General features: G+C 43.5%; 1 protein-coding gene across 1 annotated transcript in view; it reads right to left on the bottom strand.

Annotated features, from left to right (window-relative positions):
- Positions 1-8189: 8189 nt before the first annotated feature.
- Positions 8190-22793, bottom strand: part of MPZL1 (myelin protein zero like 1) — a 62677-nt gene continuing 48073 nt past the window's right edge. The window contains exons 5-6 of the mRNA XM_059935630.1: positions 21532-21634; positions 8190-11157 (exon numbers count right to left, since the gene is read on the bottom strand). Of these exons, the coding sequence (XP_059791613.1) occupies positions 11056-11157; positions 21532-21634 (205 nt within the window). The 3' untranslated portion in view covers positions 8190-11055. The remainder of the gene's footprint in view (positions 11158-21531; positions 21635-22793) is intronic.

Genomic DNA, 22793 nt, shown 5'->3' with positions numbered 1-22793 from the left:
AGGCCCTGCAGGTGTTAATAATAATGGCCTACATCTGTCCGTACTCACACGGATGCTTCTCAGACACAATGTCAAGGGGAGAAAGCAAACAGAAGAGCACTATTGCCCCATTTTTGTTTTTAAAACAGGCAACACATCTTTAGTGGAACCATATCTCTATCCTGATTAGAAGAAACCATTTGGAAAAAGGCCATTTTTGAGACAAGGGGAAATCTGAGTATGAACGGGGTATTAGATGAAATCAAGGAACTGTTCGTTTAAACGTGTTTTTTAAAATGTTTCCATCAAATGTGACAGGACGTTATGGTTATGTAAGAAAATGTCCATATTTTTTAAAGATGCACGCCAAAGGATGTAGAGGTGAACTGATACGATTTGGAGATTTGTTTTAAAATAATTCAGAAAAAGGAAAAAGATAAAAGGGATAGATGAAGTAATTACTGAGGGTGGGGGTATGGAGGTTGATTTTACTATTCTTTCTTCTTTTGTGCATGTTTGTGAGACGGGAAGGGAGCAGGGCACAACCTTTAAAAGAATGACAGCCATTGAGGACATGACATAAACTGGTTAGAACCACAGAACCAGCTAGGTCCAAAATGGCAGATAATTGACTTCCACTGAACCTTGAGCCTCAGTGTACGCTCACTGTAATACATCAGCATATGATAAATGACCCACCCACAGGCGCCATGACAGTTCCAAGGCCAACCATAAAAGGCCAAAAAGTGGGCAGTTGTCCAATTCCTGGAAATCCCCACCCCTTCCCCCAAATAGTTGGAATAATCCTCCCACTCATTAGCCTATGAAATTATCCAACTCTCTAAAAACTGACAACCCTGTACCCTGGGACCTCTCACCTTCTGAGATGGCCCACACACTGTCTATGGAGTGTGTATCTCCCTGAATAAAACTTCTTTCACTTTATTATGTCTCACTCTTGAATTCTTTCCTGCACAATGTCAAGAACCCACACTTGGTGGCTGTCCCAGGGACTAGCCTGAGACCTGGGATGTGACCATCCTCTTGTGCCCCACTTTCTTTCTTGCAACATTTGAAATTCTTCTTAATAAAAAATCTTGAATATACAGGAAAAGCGTGTATGGGGGAACCTGCTGTATGATCAGGCCACTCAAGATTGCTGTTCTCTTGCCCTCTGCACATCCCCTACTCCCAGTCCCTGCCTCATCTATATGCAATTGACCTTACCTCTTAATCATAGAGCCTAATTGGTAACTGCCCATGTGCTTCGCCCCCACCTACTCTTCCTCTCTCCCACCCCCAGCTTGTGATTGTTCTAATTAGGCCAGAATGGCTCCATCCAGATAGTTTACCTAAGGGAAACATCTGCCCCAGGAGGCTATGAGGGACTTGCTCCTCCCTGTTTCCCCTGGTAACCAATGAGCCAACCTGATTTCAATTCCCTCTGTAACTGGTAGCTTCCCCCTCCCCCTGGTAGAAGACTGCTGCCTCATCCTGCCTGCTGTCAGCCTTCCTCGGTGCAGTATCGCTCCAGGACCTTGCTTCGGACGTGTAAGCTCCCCGCTCCCATAAATCACTGACGTCTCTGTCGGTGCCTCCAGGATCTTTCTCTGGTCTTGTGGCTGGGCAACTACAAGCTTTGCAGGCCTGTGAGGTGCACCCAGCAATTGTCTAGACAGCCAGGAGGCCGAGGAAACTCCCGTGAGTGCTGAGACGTCGGGAAATAAGGATGGGGAATGGAAAGTTGCCAGGAAAATCCCAGGATGGCTGTGCGCTAGCATGTGGGACCCTCTGGCGGCTGTTCTTGATAAATGGGGGCCGCCAAGAGAGTACGGAGAACTCATAGAAGCCCCTAAGGGTATTGCAGAGCTATTGGCCTCCATTACAGTGGGAGAAAAGAGGTTAGACAATAAGGCAGTGGCTGCAGCTGTGGGCTGGCCGTTGCTTGCTGTGTTAAGAAAGGCCATGGGTGGTGAACTATCGGCCAAGGCTGAGGTTAGGCATCTAGAGGAGGAATTAAAACTTGAGAGAAAACACTAGGCTGGCCCAGACTGAAACTACAGACACATTAGTGGCTAGATTGAGGGAACAAGATGGGACGTTAGAGACATTAGCCTGCTGCGTGGCCCAGCTAAAGGGGAGGCAGCTTCCGTGACAGAGAGTCCAGATGGTCATGGCCTGTCCAAATTGGGACCCCAAAGTATGGGACCCTATGAGAGCACTGATGAGGAAGATTGGGATGAGGTCATAGGAGTCCCTGTCTCAGTGAGGCCAGTGGCTGGCCCTGTGATGACCACTAAATATAAATATCAGCTTAGACCACAGAGTGTAGATAATGATCTGCTCCCTTCCCCAGAGTGGGGCTAACTGGCTACCCTCAGACACTGCACCCAGACTGAACTAGTTGAACTGGGTGACAAATTTAGACAAAAGGGGAGGGAATCAGTCGTGGCTTGATCGCTGCATATCTGGGATGTTGGTGGGGAAGGCATTATGTTCACTGGCCAGGATATGTCAAAGACAGCCCCTGTGACTAGGCACCCAGCCCTCTGGCAGCATTTATATGGGGCCATCAATGAGGGCAAAGTGATTTCCTTGCTCTCTTGGGTAATGGCCGCCTGCTGCGCCACCTGGCCCAATGAAGGGAATGTACCTACTCCTCCTCTCCGTTGGCAAACCATGGAAAAACTACAAGATGTATTAAGAGAACTAGGCATGAAACCTGCCATCTATGCCCAGCACTATCGGGGCCCAGACAATGAGTTATTTACAGCAGTCATGAAGAACACAATCCTCCAGTCTGCTCCTGGGCAATGGTATGGGGCTCTAGTTTGCATCCTGAGTCCCTTCGTAGGGCACCCACTTGCTTGGGTGGTGCAAACAATAGCAGAGTTGGGAGAAATGGAAAGGATACGGCACCTGGGGATCAGAACCACTAATCCCAAAGACGCAGGAGAAGGAAGTAAGGCTCCTCCTTGCTCCTTCCGGGGACTCACCCGAGTAACTAGAAGACAGATGTGGCAGGACCTAGTGGCGGTGGGGAACCCTATAACCAAGATAGATAAGCAGCCCAATGCTACGTTAGTGGAGCTATGGCAGAAGCTAAAGCCTGAACAACAGTTTACCAAATAAGAGAGACCCAAGACACTCCTTCCACTCCTCCAGAGGAAGAAGCCCTACCATTGGAGGTGGAAGGAATGTGTCAGCCCCCAAGGCCACTAGATTAGGGGTATAGCCAAGGTCCCAGAAGGTCCCAGGTCACAGTAATGTAGGTTTCAGGGAAAGATCCTGGGCCACAGTAATGCAGGTTTCAGGGAACTGGAGATCTCATGTAGAAATAACCATTTATTGGTCCCTAAAGAACAGACGAACTGTCTTAGCCCTGGTGGACACCAGGGCTGAATGGACATTAATATAAGGAAATGTCAACTGGCTCTGTGGCCCCCTCTCTGTATGACAGAGAGCCCTGCGTATGGGGGTGGAATGGTTAGAGAAAAAGATATCACTGATGTTACAAACTGGGCAGTTGCTCCCCCACCAAATATGAAGTGTTCATAGTTCCAATCCCAGAATATATATTGATACTTACGATGGATGTGATAGCAGGTCTCACCTTACAAACTAGAGTGGGGGAATATTTCCTATGAGTGCAAATGATAAAACAGATTAACAGAGTCTTTCTCAAAAGGACGCTTATCAGATATTCTTAAGTACACAATAGAACTGAAGGAAATTAACTCTTGTAATCCTACTTCCCACTTAAGAAGGGCCTCTACATTGGACTGGTCTATAGAAAAGACTGCTAACTCCAAATGAAATCCACACCAAGAAAAAGATGACAACAGTGGTAGGCAACTGACACAAAAATCTGGACCAGGCCTTTTAAGACCCATTCTACTAATTTAATTGAACTGTTTAACAAATGTTTGTCTCCCTATCAACACTGAAAGTTATGTGTTTTACTTCTAACTATAGTGTTGCCCCGATGTTCAGGATAGAAAGAGAATTGACTAGTGAAGCTGTCACAGAGTACAACTACTGTGTGACGCTGCTTTAAGTCTATGGCTAAAAGCACATGTACAATGTGTAACAGTTCAGTGTAATTGATAAAGTGTATAGCCTCTAAAATGCTTCTCCATTGACATACCTCTGAGCTTGTCTGATTAGTTTTCCCCCAACATAGATAACCAGGCACACACACACACAAACTAAGTAGGCTTAGCACTGAGGGACATGATGGACCCAGGGCAGGGAGCAACCACCCTGGCACTGAGGGACAAACATTGTATTTTGATCATGAATGCTTTCCATCAAAAGATTTGCAATCCAGAGAGGAAAATGATAGAAGAAATGTTCACATATTGACGTATGGAGAAATCATTCTGATCTATACATAATTGAACTTGAACTTTAGGCTAACCAAAACAGCCAGTTTGTGGCCTATTAAACATGTTGTACATTTGCTTTAACCATTAAAGAAAAGTACATTTAAAATCAAAATTATGATTTAAAAATCCTTGAGCTATACATAATTATTTGGCAAGGGATGTATCCATTGGGTCTTACCATACTTATGAAGGGCAAACATCTGTTTCCTTCAGATACAGCCATTGCAGAGCATTCTGAAGTTTTTCTGCTGAGGTCAAGGTGATTGTGTGTCATCTGTAGCCAATAGCACTGAGTCCCCAAAATGACAAGGTTCACAAACTAAAGCCAAAATTGTATTTTTAAAGTTCAGATTGTATCCAAGTTTCCTGACTTTTCCTCCCTCCTTTTTTTTCTTTCCTTCCTTTTTAATAAGTATATCTCAAAGCCACTGCACACACACACACACAAAATCAAAAATCAAAATTAACTATGGCTCAGGCATCCAAAATAGAGCAGGATGCCACATAGATGTGATTTTAGACACATTCCTGTATTCCTGAAAACTTGAGGTATTTGAACTGTATTACAGACCAGGACAAAAAACACAGGCAGGAGTGGTATCATCTCAGAATGTGGTTACTGCTTGTATTTTGCTTGATGGTCATGATCTCCCCTGTGTTGTGCCTGTTAGATGTCTTACATTTCATCCTTAGCCTGAGCAGAGGAACTGGGCAGCAACGATGGTCTCACTGCAAAATGAGTCTAAATCCTGGGTCTACAGCGAGATGCTGTTGGTGTCCTCCCCTGGACTTTCATGGAAAAATGACCTGGCTAATGCAACCATGTGGGGACAGCTGGCAATGTGGGGAAAAGACTCTCACCATCTTCCTGTCCTGCATGCCAATAGGTCAGAAGGACTCTCATCGGTAAACGTTACTGTAAAACACATTTTACACTTTGCCAGGATCACGGCCTATGAATGCCCCCTAGGCTATGTTGCATGGAGCATAATAGGCTGGCTCCTGGCCACACAAGTCCAACTAGTGGGATTAACTGCTTTTTGTTTGGAAAGACCTAATGGGTCCACCCCTAATGGCACCCAACATAGCACGGGGTGGCAGACCTGTACTGTGACTGCTGACACTTGGCTAGGTCACCAGAATGTTTCCTTTAAAGCCGGGGCCTTCCCCCCAACCCCATGGGGATGACTCTGGGTTTGTGGAAGCCAGAGGTGACCTTTCCTTATGCCTGGATAGGATGCTGCTGCCCTTGACCTCCTCTTCATTCACCAGATAATCTCTTGGCTCCAAACTTTGCACACATCCTAGAGAGCTACTATCTTTAGCATACTAGGTGTCTTACTCTTAATCTGCTTTAGCTGCTGTTGTCTGTATTGTATTTGTGGCATCTAGTTGCAGGGCACCTCTACATACCTGACCCCAGGGATATCGCAGAAGAGGGGAGGGCCAAGATTGTGAGGGTCAAGCAGTGTATGTAGGGGTGGAGTGTATGATCAGGCCACTCAAGATGGCTGCTCTCTTGCTCTCTGTACATCCCCTGTTCAACCAGTCCCTGCCTTACCTATGCCCTAACTCACCTGACTCCTTAATCATGGAACCTAAACAGTAACTGCCCGTGTGCTTGCCCTCCAACCCCTGCCCCAAGCTAGTGATTGTTCTAATCCTTAGGCCAGAACAGCTCCACCCTGCTAGTTTATCAAAGGGAAACACCTGCCCAGGACAGTCTTAACCTGAGGGCTAGGAGGGACTTGCCCCTCTGCTGGTTTCCCTCATAGCCAATGAGCAAACCTGATGTCAATTCCCCCTGTAACTGGTATCCTCCTTCTCCCCTGGTAGCCAAGACTGTTGCCCTGAAACATTTGTTCTGAAATCTGGTTAGCAATGTAATCACCTAGAGGAGTCAGAAGGGGGCCTATGGCTGTAAGGGGCAAAAGAGTACCCAAGGTGCCCTTTTAAATGCTAAGCCAGCTCCCTTGGGGCTGTAGTCACCCTCAGAAATCTGTATGTGTTTGGTTGGTATGTTTCTTGTGCAGCTTGGAAGTAAGAGTCCCAGCAGAAGATGGAAACTCCCCAGTACTTGATTCTAATTTGGGAGGAACCAAGAGAACCTGATTTCATTACTGCTGCCCTTGTGGGCTGGGGGAAGTATCTCTGTTCTTTTTCTGCCACATCACACATGATGCGGTTCACAGGACATACACTCCCACAGGCAACTACAATGTCTCTTCTCTATATATGTGAGTCTGTTTCTGTTTCATAGATAAGTTCATTTGTGTCATATTTTAGATTCCACATATAAGTGATATCATATGGTATTTGTCTTTCTCTTTCTGACATACTTCAATTAGTATGATAATGTCTAGGTCCATCCATGTTGCTGCAAATGGCATTATTTTATTACTTATTAGTATATTTGTACATCTTCTTTGTCCATTCATCTCTTGATGGACATTTAGGTTGTTTCCATGTCTTGGCTATTGTGAATAGTGCTGCTATGAACATAGGGGTGCATGTATCTTTTTGAATTATAGTTTTGTCCGAATATATGCCCAGGAGTGGGACTGCTGGATAATATGGCAACTCTAGTTTTTTGAGGAACCTCCATACTCTTCTCCATAGTGGCTGCACCAATTTACATTCCCACCAACAGTGTAGGAGGGTTCCCTTTTCTCCACACCCTCTCCAGCATTTGTTATTTGTAGACTTTTTAATGATGGCCATTCTGACTGGTGTGAGGTTATACCTCATTCTAGTTTTGATTTGCATTTCTCTAATAATTAGCGATGTGGAGCATCGTTTCATGTGCCTGTTGGACATCTGTATGTCTTCTTTGGAGAAATGTCTATTTATGTCTTCTGCCCATTTTTTGATTGGGTTGTTTTTTGATATTGAGCTGTATGAGCTGTTTATATATTTTGGAAATTAAGTCCTTGTCAGTCACATTGTTTGCAATTATTTTCTCCCATTCCATAGGTGGTCTTTTTGTTTTGTTTATGGTTTCCTTTCTTATGCAAAAGCTTATAAGTTTGATTAGGTCCCATTTGTTTATTTTTGCTTTTGTTTCTATTAATTACTCTAGGAGACGTATCCAAAAAAATACTGCTGTGATTTACTGACATTGTCTTTCTAAAAGTGGGTTTAAGATTAGTACAACTAGCATTAACTCATAGTGCTATATAGAATAAGAAATGCAAAGTGCCTGGCACACACCAAGTACTTAGTAGCTATTATACGGTTATGTCACCTTCTCTCACTTGTGGCAAGCTCCTTGAGGAGCTGTGTCTTCCTTATGCTTAGCACAGTGCCTGGCATAGGATAGTTCTCAAATATAGATTTGTTGACGGATAAATCCACCTATCCATCGGCCATCTAGTCAACATTTATTGAACAACTGCTAATTGCCAGGTACTGTTCTAAAGATGGATCAGTGAACAAAACAGCAAAGTCTGGCCTCTCAGTGCTTATGTTCTAGTAGGGAAAACAGACAAGCACACAAATAGTTTGACAGGGAGAAAAAAGAGCCGGGTTAAGGGGTTTAGCAAGAGCCAGGGGTGGGTGAAGTTGCTCTTTCACATATCACGGAAGGTCTCTCTGAGAAGGTGACATGTGGGTAGACACTTAAAGGAAGTGAGGGAGCAAACCATACAAATGTGCAGAATGTGTGTTCCAGGCCGAGGGAACGGCAGGTGCAAAGGACCTGAGGCAGGCACAAGTGTGGTGTTTCTGAAGAATGAGAAGCCGGTGTGGCTGGAGCAGGATAAATTAAAGAAAGGGCTTTGATATCTTCTTCACTTGATTAAAAATGAGCACACAACACAGTCCAATAATTGAAAAAGATGTATTAAAATATTCACAAAAATACAACAATTGAAAAAGAAAAATTAATGAACTTGATGGGTTTTTTTTTTTTACCTAGCTGAATACATTTCCATTGAAAAACTACAGATAGATTGAAATTTTAATCTCAAGTAATCCTTTGGGTGCCCCCTTAGAAAAATCATGTGTAGTTTTAAGAGGTCTCATTCTGCCAATAATCAGACATGGAAAGGACAGCCCTGCCATTTGGAAGCAACCCTGCTGTTGTCATCTGTGTCCAGGGACTAGGATGCTGGGACACAGGAGAAAGGGTCAAAAAGATCCACAGGAGTTGGTGTGAAGAGTTTTGGAAAAAGCCCCAACCCTGAGGTGCTCCACCCAGGTGTGAGCCGCTTCCCTCAGACAAATCAGTCACAGACCCAGAGTAAGAAGCTGGCAGATGACCACCCTTGCCCCGCAGAGGAGGCCACGGGGAGGCAGGGGAGGGAAGGCCCATGGCTGTGGTTAGCCAAAGTGAGGGCTGGTGCTCTGGGTGGCAGCTTCACAAACATGCAGGGAAATCAGGGCTCTTGCTATCAGGAGGTGTGAGGAATGTACGTATAGTAGATTCACTGGACCTTTGCGAAAGGAGGATAAGGAGGATCCCCCTTTCTCTGCCAAAAACGACTGTAAGGAAGTTACACATATCAATGCACACACCTGGTCTCACCACAACGTGTTTTCTTTCCCCCTGAAGTCCTGGATGGCTGTACAATTCTCACAGTGGGAGGGCTCACCAAGAGTATCCTGGCATCAGCCTGAAGGGTGACATCCTCCCAGCACCAACCCCCGCCTTCCCAACACACAAAAATGTCTCCTAAAGGCTCCTGGAGTTTTCACCGTGGAGGCAGAGAAGCCTCAGGGCGCAAGGCAAAGTTGACCACTTTGCAGAACTGTCTCGGGCTGAGTGCTCCGCGTCCCTCTCCTGCGCGGGGCCTGTGAGCACAGAACAGGAAGACGCAGCAGAGCCGGCGGGTTTTCCTCCCATGCCGCAACGCACGCCAGACGCACCAGCTTCGGAGATGGCAGGTATGTGTGATGACAAAGCCCGCTCCCCGCTCACGTACATATCAACGGAATGTAAGTTGGAGAATCATGCGAATAACAACAAATAGTCCCTCAGCAAGTAAAAGGCCGCACGCACGGGGCAGAGTTCGTTTTATAGCTCACGCACCCTTTCTCTACATAACCACCTCGTGCACACCTCTAAATCTAAATCCTTCTTTGTTTCCTTAAAACTCAGCCTTCAAACTCCCTCACAAAGATGACAAGACGGGGGGTGGGGGGGGAGGTAGGGGGGTGAGGGGGTGGGGTGGGGGTGGAGGCAGCTCTTAGGGGTCCTCAAAGTAAATGAGAGAAAAACTAACATTAGCCGTCATCCCTACTTACCTGAACACGACCTGGTACCCTATTGTCGGTATTCTTCCTCTAACTGTGGGCTTTCAATTTTAAATGAAAAAAAATTCTTTAAAAAAAAAAAATCCAGAAAATGGGGGAATGACAATATAAGTGTTTAATGATTTTCACCATGCTTTTCAGTCTGAGTTAAAAAAAACACATAGGTTTGAGATGGGGTGTTGGGGGCGGTGGTCAATGGGAGAAAATAAAGTGAGAAGGATGCCCAAATTGTCTAGATTTCTCCTCCTCTCATTGTTTATCAATTCCATGTAATGGGGGTGGGGGAAAAAAAAGGAAGGGAGGAAGGGAGAAACAAAGAACAAAAAACCAGAAACAGAAGAGATTCCCAACGTAGAAGTACTAGCCTTGTTTGCTGATTTTAAAAATCTAGACCCTTTTTAGCCTCAAAAGGCCTTGGACGCATCATGAATCTATTACAGAAGCCATGACTGATGCTGCCCCTGCTGGAAGCATGACTGAAGCTTTATATAGAAGATTCTCTAGAGAGAGCTCTGTGATACTGGAGACTGGCAATCTAATTATTCCATTTCTGCCTACTTAAAAGGAAATGAAACTCAGCTCCTTCAGGTGTATGGGGACTCTTATTACAAGTACGAAGGACTTGAGCAAAGAATGTAACACACCTTTTGCTCTCCAAATGGTACAGGTACTCCTCAAGCCAGGCCTGGGTTCCCTACTTCAATTATGTATTGATTATGGTAATGATCTAAAAGTACCTGGAAGGAAGTGACTTCCGGCACTGATCCTTTGCTAATCTTGCTATGATGAATCCACACATCGGGACAATATGCTTACAGGGTGTGATGTTATAGTCTACACAACACTGAAAGCTAAAAACTGCCCTGTATTTTAGAGAGCAAAATAGCAACAAAAACTCTCACCCTGTCTCCAAGTGGCATAGTGAATGGATGCTTTCTAAAAACAACCGCCAAATAGGTGGTACACCCTGGGCTAAAGGCCACCCTGAACATGCTTCCATCATAGCAGCTCCACTCTCCATGTACAATAAACGCGAAGGCGGGTTAAGCCCTTACATGAAAAGGCCATGTCTGTTAGAATACTAAAAGATCTGCTACCATCTCCATTAAGGCAAACCACGTCTAAATGATGGTGATAGGAATGTGTCTGAATTTTCTCAACTGTAAATGACCCTGAAGGGAAGTACAAAAACAGACAATTTACGTATACTTAGAATCATACCATCTCTTCATCATGCAATACTGGCTCCTCGCATCAGGAAGATTAAATAGAATATTTATACATATCCTTTATACATTTCTTTTTCTCCCTCTATGAATAAACATGTGCTTGTCCATGTCCAGGTTTCCAAGGCCACACATGGTTATGAGCTACATTTTCTGCACAAGAGTCCAGTTTGGATTTGTTTCTTGCTTAGGATATGACTGGGGTCTTTTCAATTTTTCCGGATGTCCGCGTACACCACAGACTCTGACTTGTTAATCTTGTCGCTGTGATGTCCGCCAGAGTGGTCTAGTTGCGCATATATGACTGGGCCCTGGAGAAGAGAAGTAGAATTAGAGGTTTGGAAAAACTGGTGGCCCCATTAGGTGCAGGGATAGAAGCAATGATTAAAGTGAATATTGTTAGGGTTCCAGAGCGAAGAGTTCCCTCTTTTGAATGTCTTCAGGTACATATGTTCCTTCTTAGGAACAGTATGTCCAGGACTGACTTTATTTTTTTTCCGGGATTGACTTTAAAACAAGATTGGGTATACTTGGTAATTGTTCAAGCTGGTACATAGAGATTTATTACATTATTCTGTCTACTTTTGTATCTGTTTTAAAATTTCTATAACAATATAGTATTCCTTCTCAGGAGTTAAGCTTATCTTAATACCTGTCACAGAATTCCTCAACTCTTGTAATTGGGAGTCTCAAGGACAAAGATGGGCACTTCTGTCAACCCGAGACCCACTGAAATCATGACTTTCAGAATGATACAAGAAACCAACATATTCAGTGCCACTCGAAAATACAATCAATTAGAACTGGTCACTTTATACAAATAGGTACTTAAAAAAACTTCAAATATTCTTACACGTACCTACTTATAGTATAATTCTGTTAGTCTAATCTTATCATAACCAATAAAAATATTGCTTCTTTGGTATCTAAGATCAGGTAACCATTTTTCCTGTTTTAAAATTTAAAATAACCCCAAAGCCACAATCTACAGAGCTATACGGAAAAGCCCTAACTGGACTAAAGTAGAAGAGGTCCTCTTCTCACCCTCAGCAGTAAGGGAGAGAGCTGTCAGGGTCCCACCTGGGACAGCAAGGCAAAGTTGCCTGGGGCAGAGCGAGTCCTCTGACTCTTGGGGAAGGAGGGGAGGCCGAGGGTTCAAATATCAGACAGGTGGCTGTGCTTCACAACCCTTAAAGTCCCTTCCAACCCAGAGATTCTAAAATTGTAAACAACAACAACAAAATAGGCCTGTTTTAGGGGTAAAGACAAGTTAATATAACCCAAAGTCGACTTCTCTCCCAATCCAGGGAAATCTCTCCTTGAATAGTCTACTACTATGCTTAAGCTTTCAACTTTGAAATCATAAGCTCAGTAGCCAAAAGTATGTGGTTTAAAATAAACATCCTTGAAACTGTTCTGTATGAATCTGTAATGGTGGATACATGACATACGCATTTGGTGAAACCCACAGAAATGTACAACACAAAGAGTGAACCTTAATATAAACCACGGACTTTAGTTAATAATAATGTTTTCTCTATTAATTCATCAACTGTAACAAATGTACCACAACAATGCAAGTTGTTAATAATCAGGGAAACTTTGGAGAGGAAGGAGTACATAGGACCTCTCTTTACTTTCTGTTAGATTTTTCTATAAACCTAACACTGCTCTAAGAAATAAAGTCTACTAATAAAAAGAAGAAAAAAATGGAAAAAAACAAACAAACATCCTCATTCCCATCTAGAAGTCCCACAACCTGCATCCTTTAGTGTGTAACGTGGGATCCTGTGGTGTTCAGGCCCCCCAACTTCTACAGAAGGGAAAAACCCAGCTGTAAGGGCTATACAATGGTGCACCTAAAAGTAGAGTTATTAAAATAACACCCAAGGGCTAGACCCATTTGAACATTGGCAGATCTGCAGTCTGAACTCATGAGCTGCTCTTCTTGGGCATGGTAGTAGCACTGGGGAGCACTAGCCATGTGGCCTCAGGCATATTTTAAAACCCCCAAGCATTAGTTTATCTCTAAAATGGCACTAACAATAGTATTATACGTCTTAAGATGGTTGTGAGAAGTAAATGAGATGATATCTACAAATAACTTAAGCAGTGTCTGGCAGCACTCAGTACATATTAATCATTATTCTCATGAACATATTGTTATACAAATATACTTGAAAATATACCGAGGTTACCAGTCAAGTAAATCAAGCAGTCAAAGTCAGTGTGTTTGTCTTTAGTCAGTGTGTGATACTCTCATGCCTGTCATGGGTAACACAACAGATCACGCTGTTAATACTGAATCAAACTGAAACCCTCTATATTCATCTCAAAAAGCTGCAAGTTAAATGTGATTCTACAAAATAAAAAGTTAAAGTTAACTATTTTAACTATTTTCTACTTCCAGGAAAAGAATGAAAAAAGTGTTTTCTAGTAAGTTAATGGATCCTCGGTAACAGCCATTTCCAACAGAACAGATCCTGAAATTAAATTATGTAACTTCCTAGACAATAAGACCTCATCCATTAGGAGGCTTAGGGTGTATTCATGGGGGAAGGAGTTTACACCATGTGATAGATGGTTACAAATTCTTTCCCTTGTTGTGTCTACACCCTTACAATATAATGCTGCAGCTCCTCCCACCAAGAGTAAGAACCTGCTTCTTAACCCCTTGAATCTGGGCTGGTCTTATCACTTGCTTTGACCCACAGAATGTGGCAGAAGTAACATGTGTAAGTTCCATACCTAGACCTCAACAGGCCTTGCAGCTTCCACTGTCTCCTTGATCTTGGAACCCACAGAGCCACCACCACCATGTGAAGAAGCCCAAGCTACCTGCTGGCTGATGGGAGACACACAGCCCAGTTGTCCTGTGTCTCTCTGGCCCGCCAACTGCCTGCCAATTGTCAGCGTATGAGTGAGACCCCTGCCGGCTGTCCAGCCAACTGCAGATGCACGAGCGAGCCAGCAGAGGTCAGCTGAACTGCCCTAGACCGGAAGACCTGCCCAACCAACCCACAGAAGTGGGAGCCAAATAACTGGTGGTTGTTCTAAGCTACTGTCTTTTAAGGTGGTTTGTTACATAGCAATAGATAACTGATAAACTGTGCGAGTGGAAAAGAAAGAGCACAGAGAAAGCAACAAAGAAAAATAACAGAATAATCTCTGAATTGGTCAGTAAATGTTAAAACACCAGTAAGGTCTTTCATGTGAGACAGTATTGTCCTTCACGGCAAGAGAACGCAACAATTTGCTGAAAGTAACTGGGAAAACACTGAGGGATAAAAGGAACTCCTTCCTACTGATGGATTCAGTTTCTTCAAATTGCTTCCCACTATCTAATGTCCTCACTCCCTTTCCCCCTTAGAATGTAATAAGGCCCTCAGGTCAGGGGCTTTGTTAAATGCCTAGAATAGTCTTTGGCAGACTGTAGGTGTTGGATGAAGGGGTGGATGAAAGAATGGATCTAGAGGAATTCTCACCAGAACTGGAGCTCAGGAATCTGCTGATGAATCTAGCTCAATCTAACACAGCTCTCTGAAGTCGGGTTCCGAGGTTGACTTGGCAGCTGTAGGTACCCTGGGTCTCTGTGGGACATGCCTCAGGACTTTGACACTTTGAGGGCCAAGAAGACCACTGAGGACTTCAGGAGGGGCCAGTGAACCAAGATCAACTTGGAAATGTACCTGCCATCGCTAAGATATTCACTTTGGGGTGTTCGAGAGTTAAAACAATATCAACAATAACACCTACATTAACCGAGCTGGTTTTTTTTGGCTGCGTTGAGTCCGTTGCTGTGCGCGGTCTTTCTCTAGTTGCGGCGAGCGGGGGCTACTCTTCATTGCAGTGTGCGGGCTTCTCATTGCTGTGGCTTCTCTTGTTGCTGAGCACGGGCTCTAGGTGCATGGGCTTCAGTAGTTGTGGCTCACAGGCTCTAGAGCACAGGCTCAGTAGTTGTGGTGCACGGGCTCAGTTGCTCCATGGCATGTGGGATCTTCCCGGACCAGGGCTCGAACCCGTTTCCCCAGCATTGGCAGGCGGATTCTTAACCACTGCGCAACCAGGGAAGTCCCTTAACGGAGCTGTTTTTACTGTACATCTTGACACTCACCTTTCCCTCATCCTCCATTTTTTTTTTTTTTTTGGCGTTGCCACAAAGAATTACCATAACCAAGTGAAAAATTGCTCTGTACATATATATTTTCCCTAACTACTTATTATACAAATAGTCTTTACTATTGAAAATGTTTCAAGAGACTAATTGCTTGACCTAGGTCTATTCTTTTAGTTTCAGTTAGAGATGAAATTTCCCCTGAACTCTACTTGCATGAAATTTATTCCAATATAAAAACATACTGGTGAAGGTGTGGAAAGAGGGTCCAGGAAAAGAGGGTTATGGAAGAGCAAGGAGACCTATCTCTGAACAGATATTAATTTCTCGGAAGCTATTATATCCTGAAGTACACTTTCCATGGTCTCTGTAGCCCTTTAGAATCTGAATCTGGTCCTTCAGGCATTAGAGGACTCACACCTGACAAGCTAGCACAAGTATCACTAAGAGAGAACATCTGTTTTTACCACATGCTCATTGACTGTTCACAAAGCACATTTTCAGTATTTATTTCACATCACCAAATATAGATGTGAAACAGATGTGTCTTGTGACATTCTTGGCGATAAATGAAACTGATTATCAAAACGAAGTTGAAAAGAACTGGACAGGCAGGGTAGAACAAATACATGCCTTAGAGCCACACACAGATCGGGGTCTAATACCAGCTCTTCCACTAACTACTGACCTCGAGCAAGTGACTCAACCTAACTAAGCCTCAGTTTCTTCACGTGTAAAATAGGGACAGTAAAAGAACTTACCTCACAGGGCTGTTGTGAGGACTAAATGAACTAATGCACATGTTGTACTTCTGGAGACATTACATATCTATAGACTATAGTTGACAAATACATAACTGTTCCACTCACTGTCCTCCATAAATACTTGCCCCTCCCCTCCTTTTTTTTTTTTTTTTTGACTGCACCACATGGCATGAGAGATCTTAGTTCCCCAACCAGGGATCAAACCCATACCCCCTGCACTGGAGGCATGGAATCCTAACCACTGAACCGCCCGGGAATTCCCACTTGCCTTTTGTATACAAAGCATTAACCACTTCCAGAAAAGGATCTAGAAAACCAACTGTTTGTAAGATATATTCACAAAAATTATTTGAAACCAATGTCATTCAAAGCTAAGCGTTGCAAAGAAAGATTTGTACTTATCTTTTCCCTAATGCCAGAATACTCCAGACTCTAGGTAGCGCCTACCTAACACCCTTCCCAACTCAACTTCCCACTCTGTTTGCGGGAAGAGCCCTAATTTGGTTCTGGTGTGCACCTTTCCTTCGCTCAGGTAAACGACCCCGCTCTCCCCTGCCCCCAGGGTGAAGCCGATCATAACTGCTGTCCCCCTGCAGATAACTGGAAAGGGCATCAGCATGTGACCCACTCTGCCAAGGCGACTAGGAAAAGTTTGCTGGGGGGCCTCAGGTAAAGATTTTCCTCCATAATAAAAACCACCTGGGAGGAGATTCAGCTCTAGGAGTTCAGCTCAGGTGCATTTTTTCATGAACTGCCTGAAACCATGGCAGCCATTCTGAGGCTGAGGGAAGGAGCCTGAGAACAAAAACAATATGCAGAGGATGAAGGAATAAAATGGGAAGAACCTGAGTCTTAATGACATTGCTGGGCCTCTTGTGAGTTAATAAACTTCTTACTGTTTTTTTTTTTAAATTTATTTATTTTATTTATTTATTTTTGGCTGCATTGGGTCTTTGTTGCTGCCTGTGGGCTTTCTCTAGTTGCGGCGAGCGGGGGCTACTCTTTGTTGCAGTGTGCGGGCTTCTCACTGCGGTGGCTTCTCTTGTTGCGGAGCACAGGCTCTAGGCACACGGGCTCAGTAGCTGTGGCTCACAGGCTCTAGAGCGCAGGCTCAGCAGTTGTGGCACACGGGCTTAGTTGCTCCGCGGCATGTGGGATCCTCCCGGACCAGGGATCGAACCTGTGTGCCCTACATTGGCAGGCGGATTCTTAACCACTGCGCCACCAGGGAAGTCCCTTCTTACTGTTAAAGGTACTTTTAGTCAAGTCTTCTGTTACTAGTCTTACAATTATAACAAAAATAGTGGCCAAAGACAGATGAGTAATATAGTGCACTTAATGCCCTGCCTGGCTATTGTTTCATCTTTTGTAAATTTCCTTCCTGCAGCACTAGTATTCTTTCTCTTCTGATAAAATAACTTTGAGTTATTTATTCGTCCAAATAGTAATGACTAATGCTATTAGACTCTCAGATGACGCCTGCAGATAGAAAATGGAAGGTTTTGATGACCAGGGAGCATGTCATGATAGCACCCTTGGAAGAAAGTCCCAAGGGGTAGTCTGCAAATATCCCTACCATGCACCCATTTCACAGATCTGAGTGCAATATGTGGGCAGCAACTGCCTAAACCTCTCCTTATAAGGCACAGTGTACCATGGACTCTTATAATTAGCAATGGAAAAATGAGAAGGGGCTTAAAGATCAACTTGCCCCAACCCATCATTTCAAAGATAAGGGAACAGATGTGGAAGTTAAATAATGCCCCGCAAGCTAACACCATGAGCTGAACCCCAGAGTCAATACTAGTTTGTAACACATCACTAACCCTTAAAACACTAAGATGTCTGTCTAAATATGAAGATTTCCTCAAGGCTGTTTTGTCAGGATATATACATAAAAAAATTCTCCATATCATAGAAAAGCCTGAAAATGACCTGAACAACCCAGGAGACTCTGAGGTTCTGGAGGGCAGGGACTGGGTGATACTCATGCCTGCATTTCCCACGTCCAGTTTACACTGTAAGTATGCTGAGCACTCAAGTGTGTGTGGAAGTGATCAAAGAGAACATGCAATGGAATGACTGACTCTTCAAAACAATTGCTACCTTTGGTTGTGCTCAACTTACAAAAAGTACTTAATCTCATAAATTACCTAATAAGAGGAACATATCAGGTCAAGCCAGTTTTTCCTAAACCGTGAAACCTTTTCTGCCTCAGTTTGAACAACTGAAGATATATCAAAAGGATCCTGGTAAGAACAACTTCCATAAAAACCTCTGGTGCTCTGACACAGAGGTGTTTCTGATACACGTACTGAAGATGGCGTGTGATGGCAAGTAAGAGCACACACCAGCATCACCTAAGGCCCTGTAGCGCTTAGGAATTTTGTGGAGTATCTGAAGCAAATGTTTTAACCCCAGGATAGCAGCCCCTGTTCCAAGTTGACCACTGAATGCAAACCTAAATAAAACAAAAATTGGAAGATAAATCTCCAAGGGAATCACACAGTCCACTTCCAAGCCTTGTGTGGACCGACAAAGGCTTTATAAGTTCCAGAAACAGGTAAGGCAGAAAATGTCTTTAACAAGTTGTGTAACCATAAAATAAAAGGTACAGTATGACTTGATGAAAAATAACCAAGTAAGACAAAGGGTGCTCCAGGTACATGTCACTGAACAGAAACCCTGATTTGCAACATGTTAGAGAAGAGGCCTTCAGGGGCCTGCCCTGAGCGCAAAGGAAATAACCTAGGAATCGATCGTGAGGCACGCTGCAGCTTTCCTCTCAAAGCTGACCTGGTGTCATACTGCAAATGCTGAAAAATGATAATATAGATTGACACAGTGCTTGAATTGCTTCTCACTAACCTCCAGAAAACGCCGCAGAGTCAGGCCTGGGCAGAACCCTGGGGGTTTACTCACAGGAGAGCTGAGCCCATCTCTGACTCAGGGACAGCAGTCATAGCAGGGTGGGGTCTTGGTGCTGAAAACAGGGCGGGCAAATCCACTTACTGAACAGGGAGCCCCCCCCCTCTCCTTCCTCTGCTCCATTCCCAAGCATGAGATCAGAGGATTTCTTTCTGGAGAAATCGACTAACCCAAGAGAAAAGACCTTAGCAACCGATACTTAGGGGGTCCCCCCAGTGAAAGCCAGCCAGCACTTTATACAAACAGTGAAGCCTACTACCCAGTAAGCTCTGTCTCTGCAAAAAGAGCTCATGATCAGATCTGAGTGCCTTCAATACGAACAGATAAGCAAGGATCGCTGGGCATTTAAGGAAAGCTTTTAACATGAAAGACAAAAATTATAAAAGAAAAAAGGGAATTCAAAAGAAACAGCAAAATCCAGTAACAGAAGAAAACATTTTTTAAAAATCATAAAACAGAAGAAAAAATGATATGCTCAGAGAGATAAGACAATGCATCCATGAAAAGTACGGGCTATTCGAACCGGAGAATAAGCAATAGCTCTTGAAAATTAAATAAAAAGATAGCAGAAATTAAATATTTAATAAAACTTGGAAGATAAAGTTGCAGAAATTTTCTAGAAGAAACTGCAAAACAGAAAAAATTAAGAAGACGAAAGGACTGCTCTAGATGATCTAATTGCTAACAGGAATTTCCAAAAGAGAGGATAGAAAATGGAAGGAGGAAATTTTCCAAAGAATAATGGAAGACAATACCCCAAGACTGAAGGGCAGAGTTTTCAGACTGAAAGAGCCCACTGAGTAGCCAGTACAATGAACAAAAAAGGCCCACAATTTTATAAAATTTCAGAGCATGAGGGATAAAAAAGATTCTAAGAGAAGGGGAATAAAACTGGTCCCACCCGAAGGAGGAGGAATCGGAACTGTATCAACTTCTTAGCACTGGAAGCTACAAAAATCAGCAAGGCCTCAAAATGCTGAAGGAAAATGATTTCCAACCTGGAATCCTACCCAACCAAGCTTGAGGGAGGAGAATAGAAACAATTTTAGACCTGCTAAAAACAAATGTATTATCTTACAGTTCTGGAGGTCAAAAGTCTGAAATGTGATTCACTGGGCTAAATCAAGGTGTCAGCAGGGCTGCATTCCTTCTAGGGGCTCTAGAGAGAATCTGCTTCCTTGCTTTTTCCAGCTTATGGAAGCTGCCTGCATTCCTTGGCTTGTGACCCCTTCCTTCATCTTCAAAGCCAGTAGAATAGCATCTTCAAATCTCTGGCTCTCACCCTCCTGCCTTCCTCTTATAAGAACCCTTATGATTACATTTGGCCCACATAGATAATCCAGGAAAATCTCCCCATCTCAAGATCTGTAATCACAGCTGCAAAGTCCCTTTTGACAGGTAAGGTAACATATCCCATAGGTTCCAGGGGTTAGGATGTGGACATCTTTTGGAGGTCATTATTCTGCCTACCATACGAAGCCTCAAAATTTGTATTTGCTGTGCATCCTTTCTCAAGAAGATAAGGAGGCCTCCCCAAACTCTGATTTCCGCCTCCTCAATTCAGTGAGACAGGTAAGCTGTTTCTCTTCTCCCCTCAGCACTGCAGCCTGGAAAATGCCTTGAGGAGTAAGCTGGGACGATCACAGGGCTCCCCTTATTTGTTTCCCTTCTCTTAGGAACCATGGTGCTGCACAACCTGTTTTCCAATGTCCGAAGTCCATTGTTTCTTTTTTTTTTTTCCTCCCTGTTTGTTTTCAACAGGAGAACAATGCCCATGGCACTTCAAGGACAGAAGAAAAAGTTTCCAAGGCTTCCTTAGGTATTATGCCTACCTGTAACTCTAACGCCTTTATTCACAACCCTATTCCCATTCACAATCCAAATTAGTGAACTGAGGTATACTACATAATCCGAGAGAGAGACAGACGGAGAGACAAACAGAATGAGAGAGATGGACAGACAGACTAGGAACAAGTAAGGAGCCTGATGCTGTGAAAGACAATGCCTAGAAATCTAGGTTCTCGCCCCAATTCTGTTGCTAACGGGGTCTGTGCTTTTAGTAACTGAACATCGCAATGCCTCAGTTTCCTCACCACGTAGGACAACTGTGAACTAAGACTGTGGAATACTTCTTCCACAAAACACTGTTCTCCTTTACTTCCTCTTAAATCCACCCGCCCCACTGCACCCTCAATTCCGCCTCCTCAGGGCAAAGTTATAACTGGCCACATTCCTTCTAATGCTTTCTACCCCAGAAGACCAGAATCGGTACTAAGCTCTGGAATTTCTGCCATTTATAGTTACACCAGCATGGCCAAAACACAATATTAACCTCAATGCCAGATTCCATGCTAAATTCCAAATGAAAGTTATTTCTTCTCTGTACTTTCTACAAGAAGTAGAAACTAAAGCCTTTCCTTGTTCATCGAGCCTACTAATTATTCAGATAAATGTTTACTTTCAATTTCTCCTAAAGAATTCATACAAAAGAACTTTTCTGTTTTATTACCAACACCAAAATCAACTTTTTCCTGTGAATTCCATGGCTTATAGAACACCTCAGTATAGAATCTAGTTCGCTAGCTTTATTTCTTTGAGCAATGAAGGAAGAAGTATTTACATCTGACAAAGCCATTTCCTAATTTTTGCTTGGGCCAATCTGTGTGTGGTGGTTTGGTGGAAACCTTTACTCAAGTCAGATTCTTCCCCACATACCTTCCTGTGGTCCTCCTAAACCAGCCCTTACGTTCCCCTCTGTTTCTCTTGCTCTCTCTCTTTCTGTTTCTCACAGCTCAGTATTCTTTCCCACACCCCACAACGTGACAGAGCACCAAACTGCAGAGCATGGCATGGTGGGCAGAACTGCAATCAGCTATTACCTGGTGAGATCCAGAAGGCAGGCTCTTTACTAGACCCTCTGTGTCGGAGGGGGACTTCCGCGGAGCCTGCTTAACCGGTGACACATTCTCTGATGTATTGCAGCTGATGAGTTGGCAATTTGGAGAATGTAAAAAAAAAAAAAAAATTAAAATAAATGGAAACAAAAAATATAGAAATGCAAGTGATGACAAAATGAAGTAGCAGATGTATAAAAACAAAACTCAACAAAACAATGAGTATCAAAACAATCACATATCTTGAAACTATTTTTTATCCCTGACACTAATTCTTCCAAGTCAGTGAAGCTACTCCAGGGGAGGTACAGAATCCAATGTGGTACAATCTCTTTGCCCCAGTTTACAACAATGATATCTGCTGGATGGGATGCTGGCTACAATGTACGTTTATCCTTTTGCTGCTTTGGCTTTTTCCCCTACCATAAATCCTCCTTTGGGATACAGGTTTAAAGGAGCAAGCTATACCTTCTTGATAGCAATTCGCTTTTGTGATCATCAAAGGCAAACCTCTTCTCAATGTGCTTCCAAAATGACAGATACAGATCCAGGCTCATAGTCTTGGCTTATCTCATTCCTTCCATTCCCTAGGTCCCCATAGTTTGTTTCCCCACCAATTCCGCAACCAAACCAAAGAAAATCCAGGAAGTCATGGATGATAAGAAACCGTGGAATGCCACATCACACGGGCTGAACTTTTTCAGGGGCAGCGGGGTCTTCAACAGCAAGCCCTGTCTCATAAATGAACCAGGGAAAGTGAATGCCAGGAGGTAACTCATTAGGGATTCCCTAATGGGATGTGTCTTCAGCAGAGCTTCAATCCCTTATGATGTACTTTTTAAAAATCTTAGGAGTGTGGAGAGAATCACATTTAAAGTGTCGTTACTAAGACCAAAGCATACAAAGCATTCTGCAAACTGTGCCTTCTCTGAACCAGGAGGCTATATGCCACAAACCAAAATGGTTTGAGTATTGTAACACAAAGAGTCTAACTCAGTAATAATACAATTCAAGTATAAAAAAACTAAAACACACACACACACACACACACACACAGACACACACACACACACACAGACACACACACACACACAAAGGCATTTTACATGAAGAACATATATGTTCAGATGACCATAAAACCTGACAACCCAATTTCATTGGGATGGTACACTCAACATGTTTCTAACACAGACACGTGACATATTTGTGGACAAACCATGATAGCTGTTGGGTTAGCTCAGAGCTGG

Source organism: Balaenoptera ricei, chromosome 1 (genome assembly GCF_028023285.1).
Source record: "Balaenoptera ricei isolate mBalRic1 chromosome 1, mBalRic1.hap2, whole genome shotgun sequence".
Lineage (NCBI taxonomy): Eukaryota > Metazoa > Chordata > Mammalia > Artiodactyla > Balaenopteridae > Balaenoptera > Balaenoptera ricei.
This window is presented reverse-complemented; position numbering and strand designations above follow the sequence as displayed.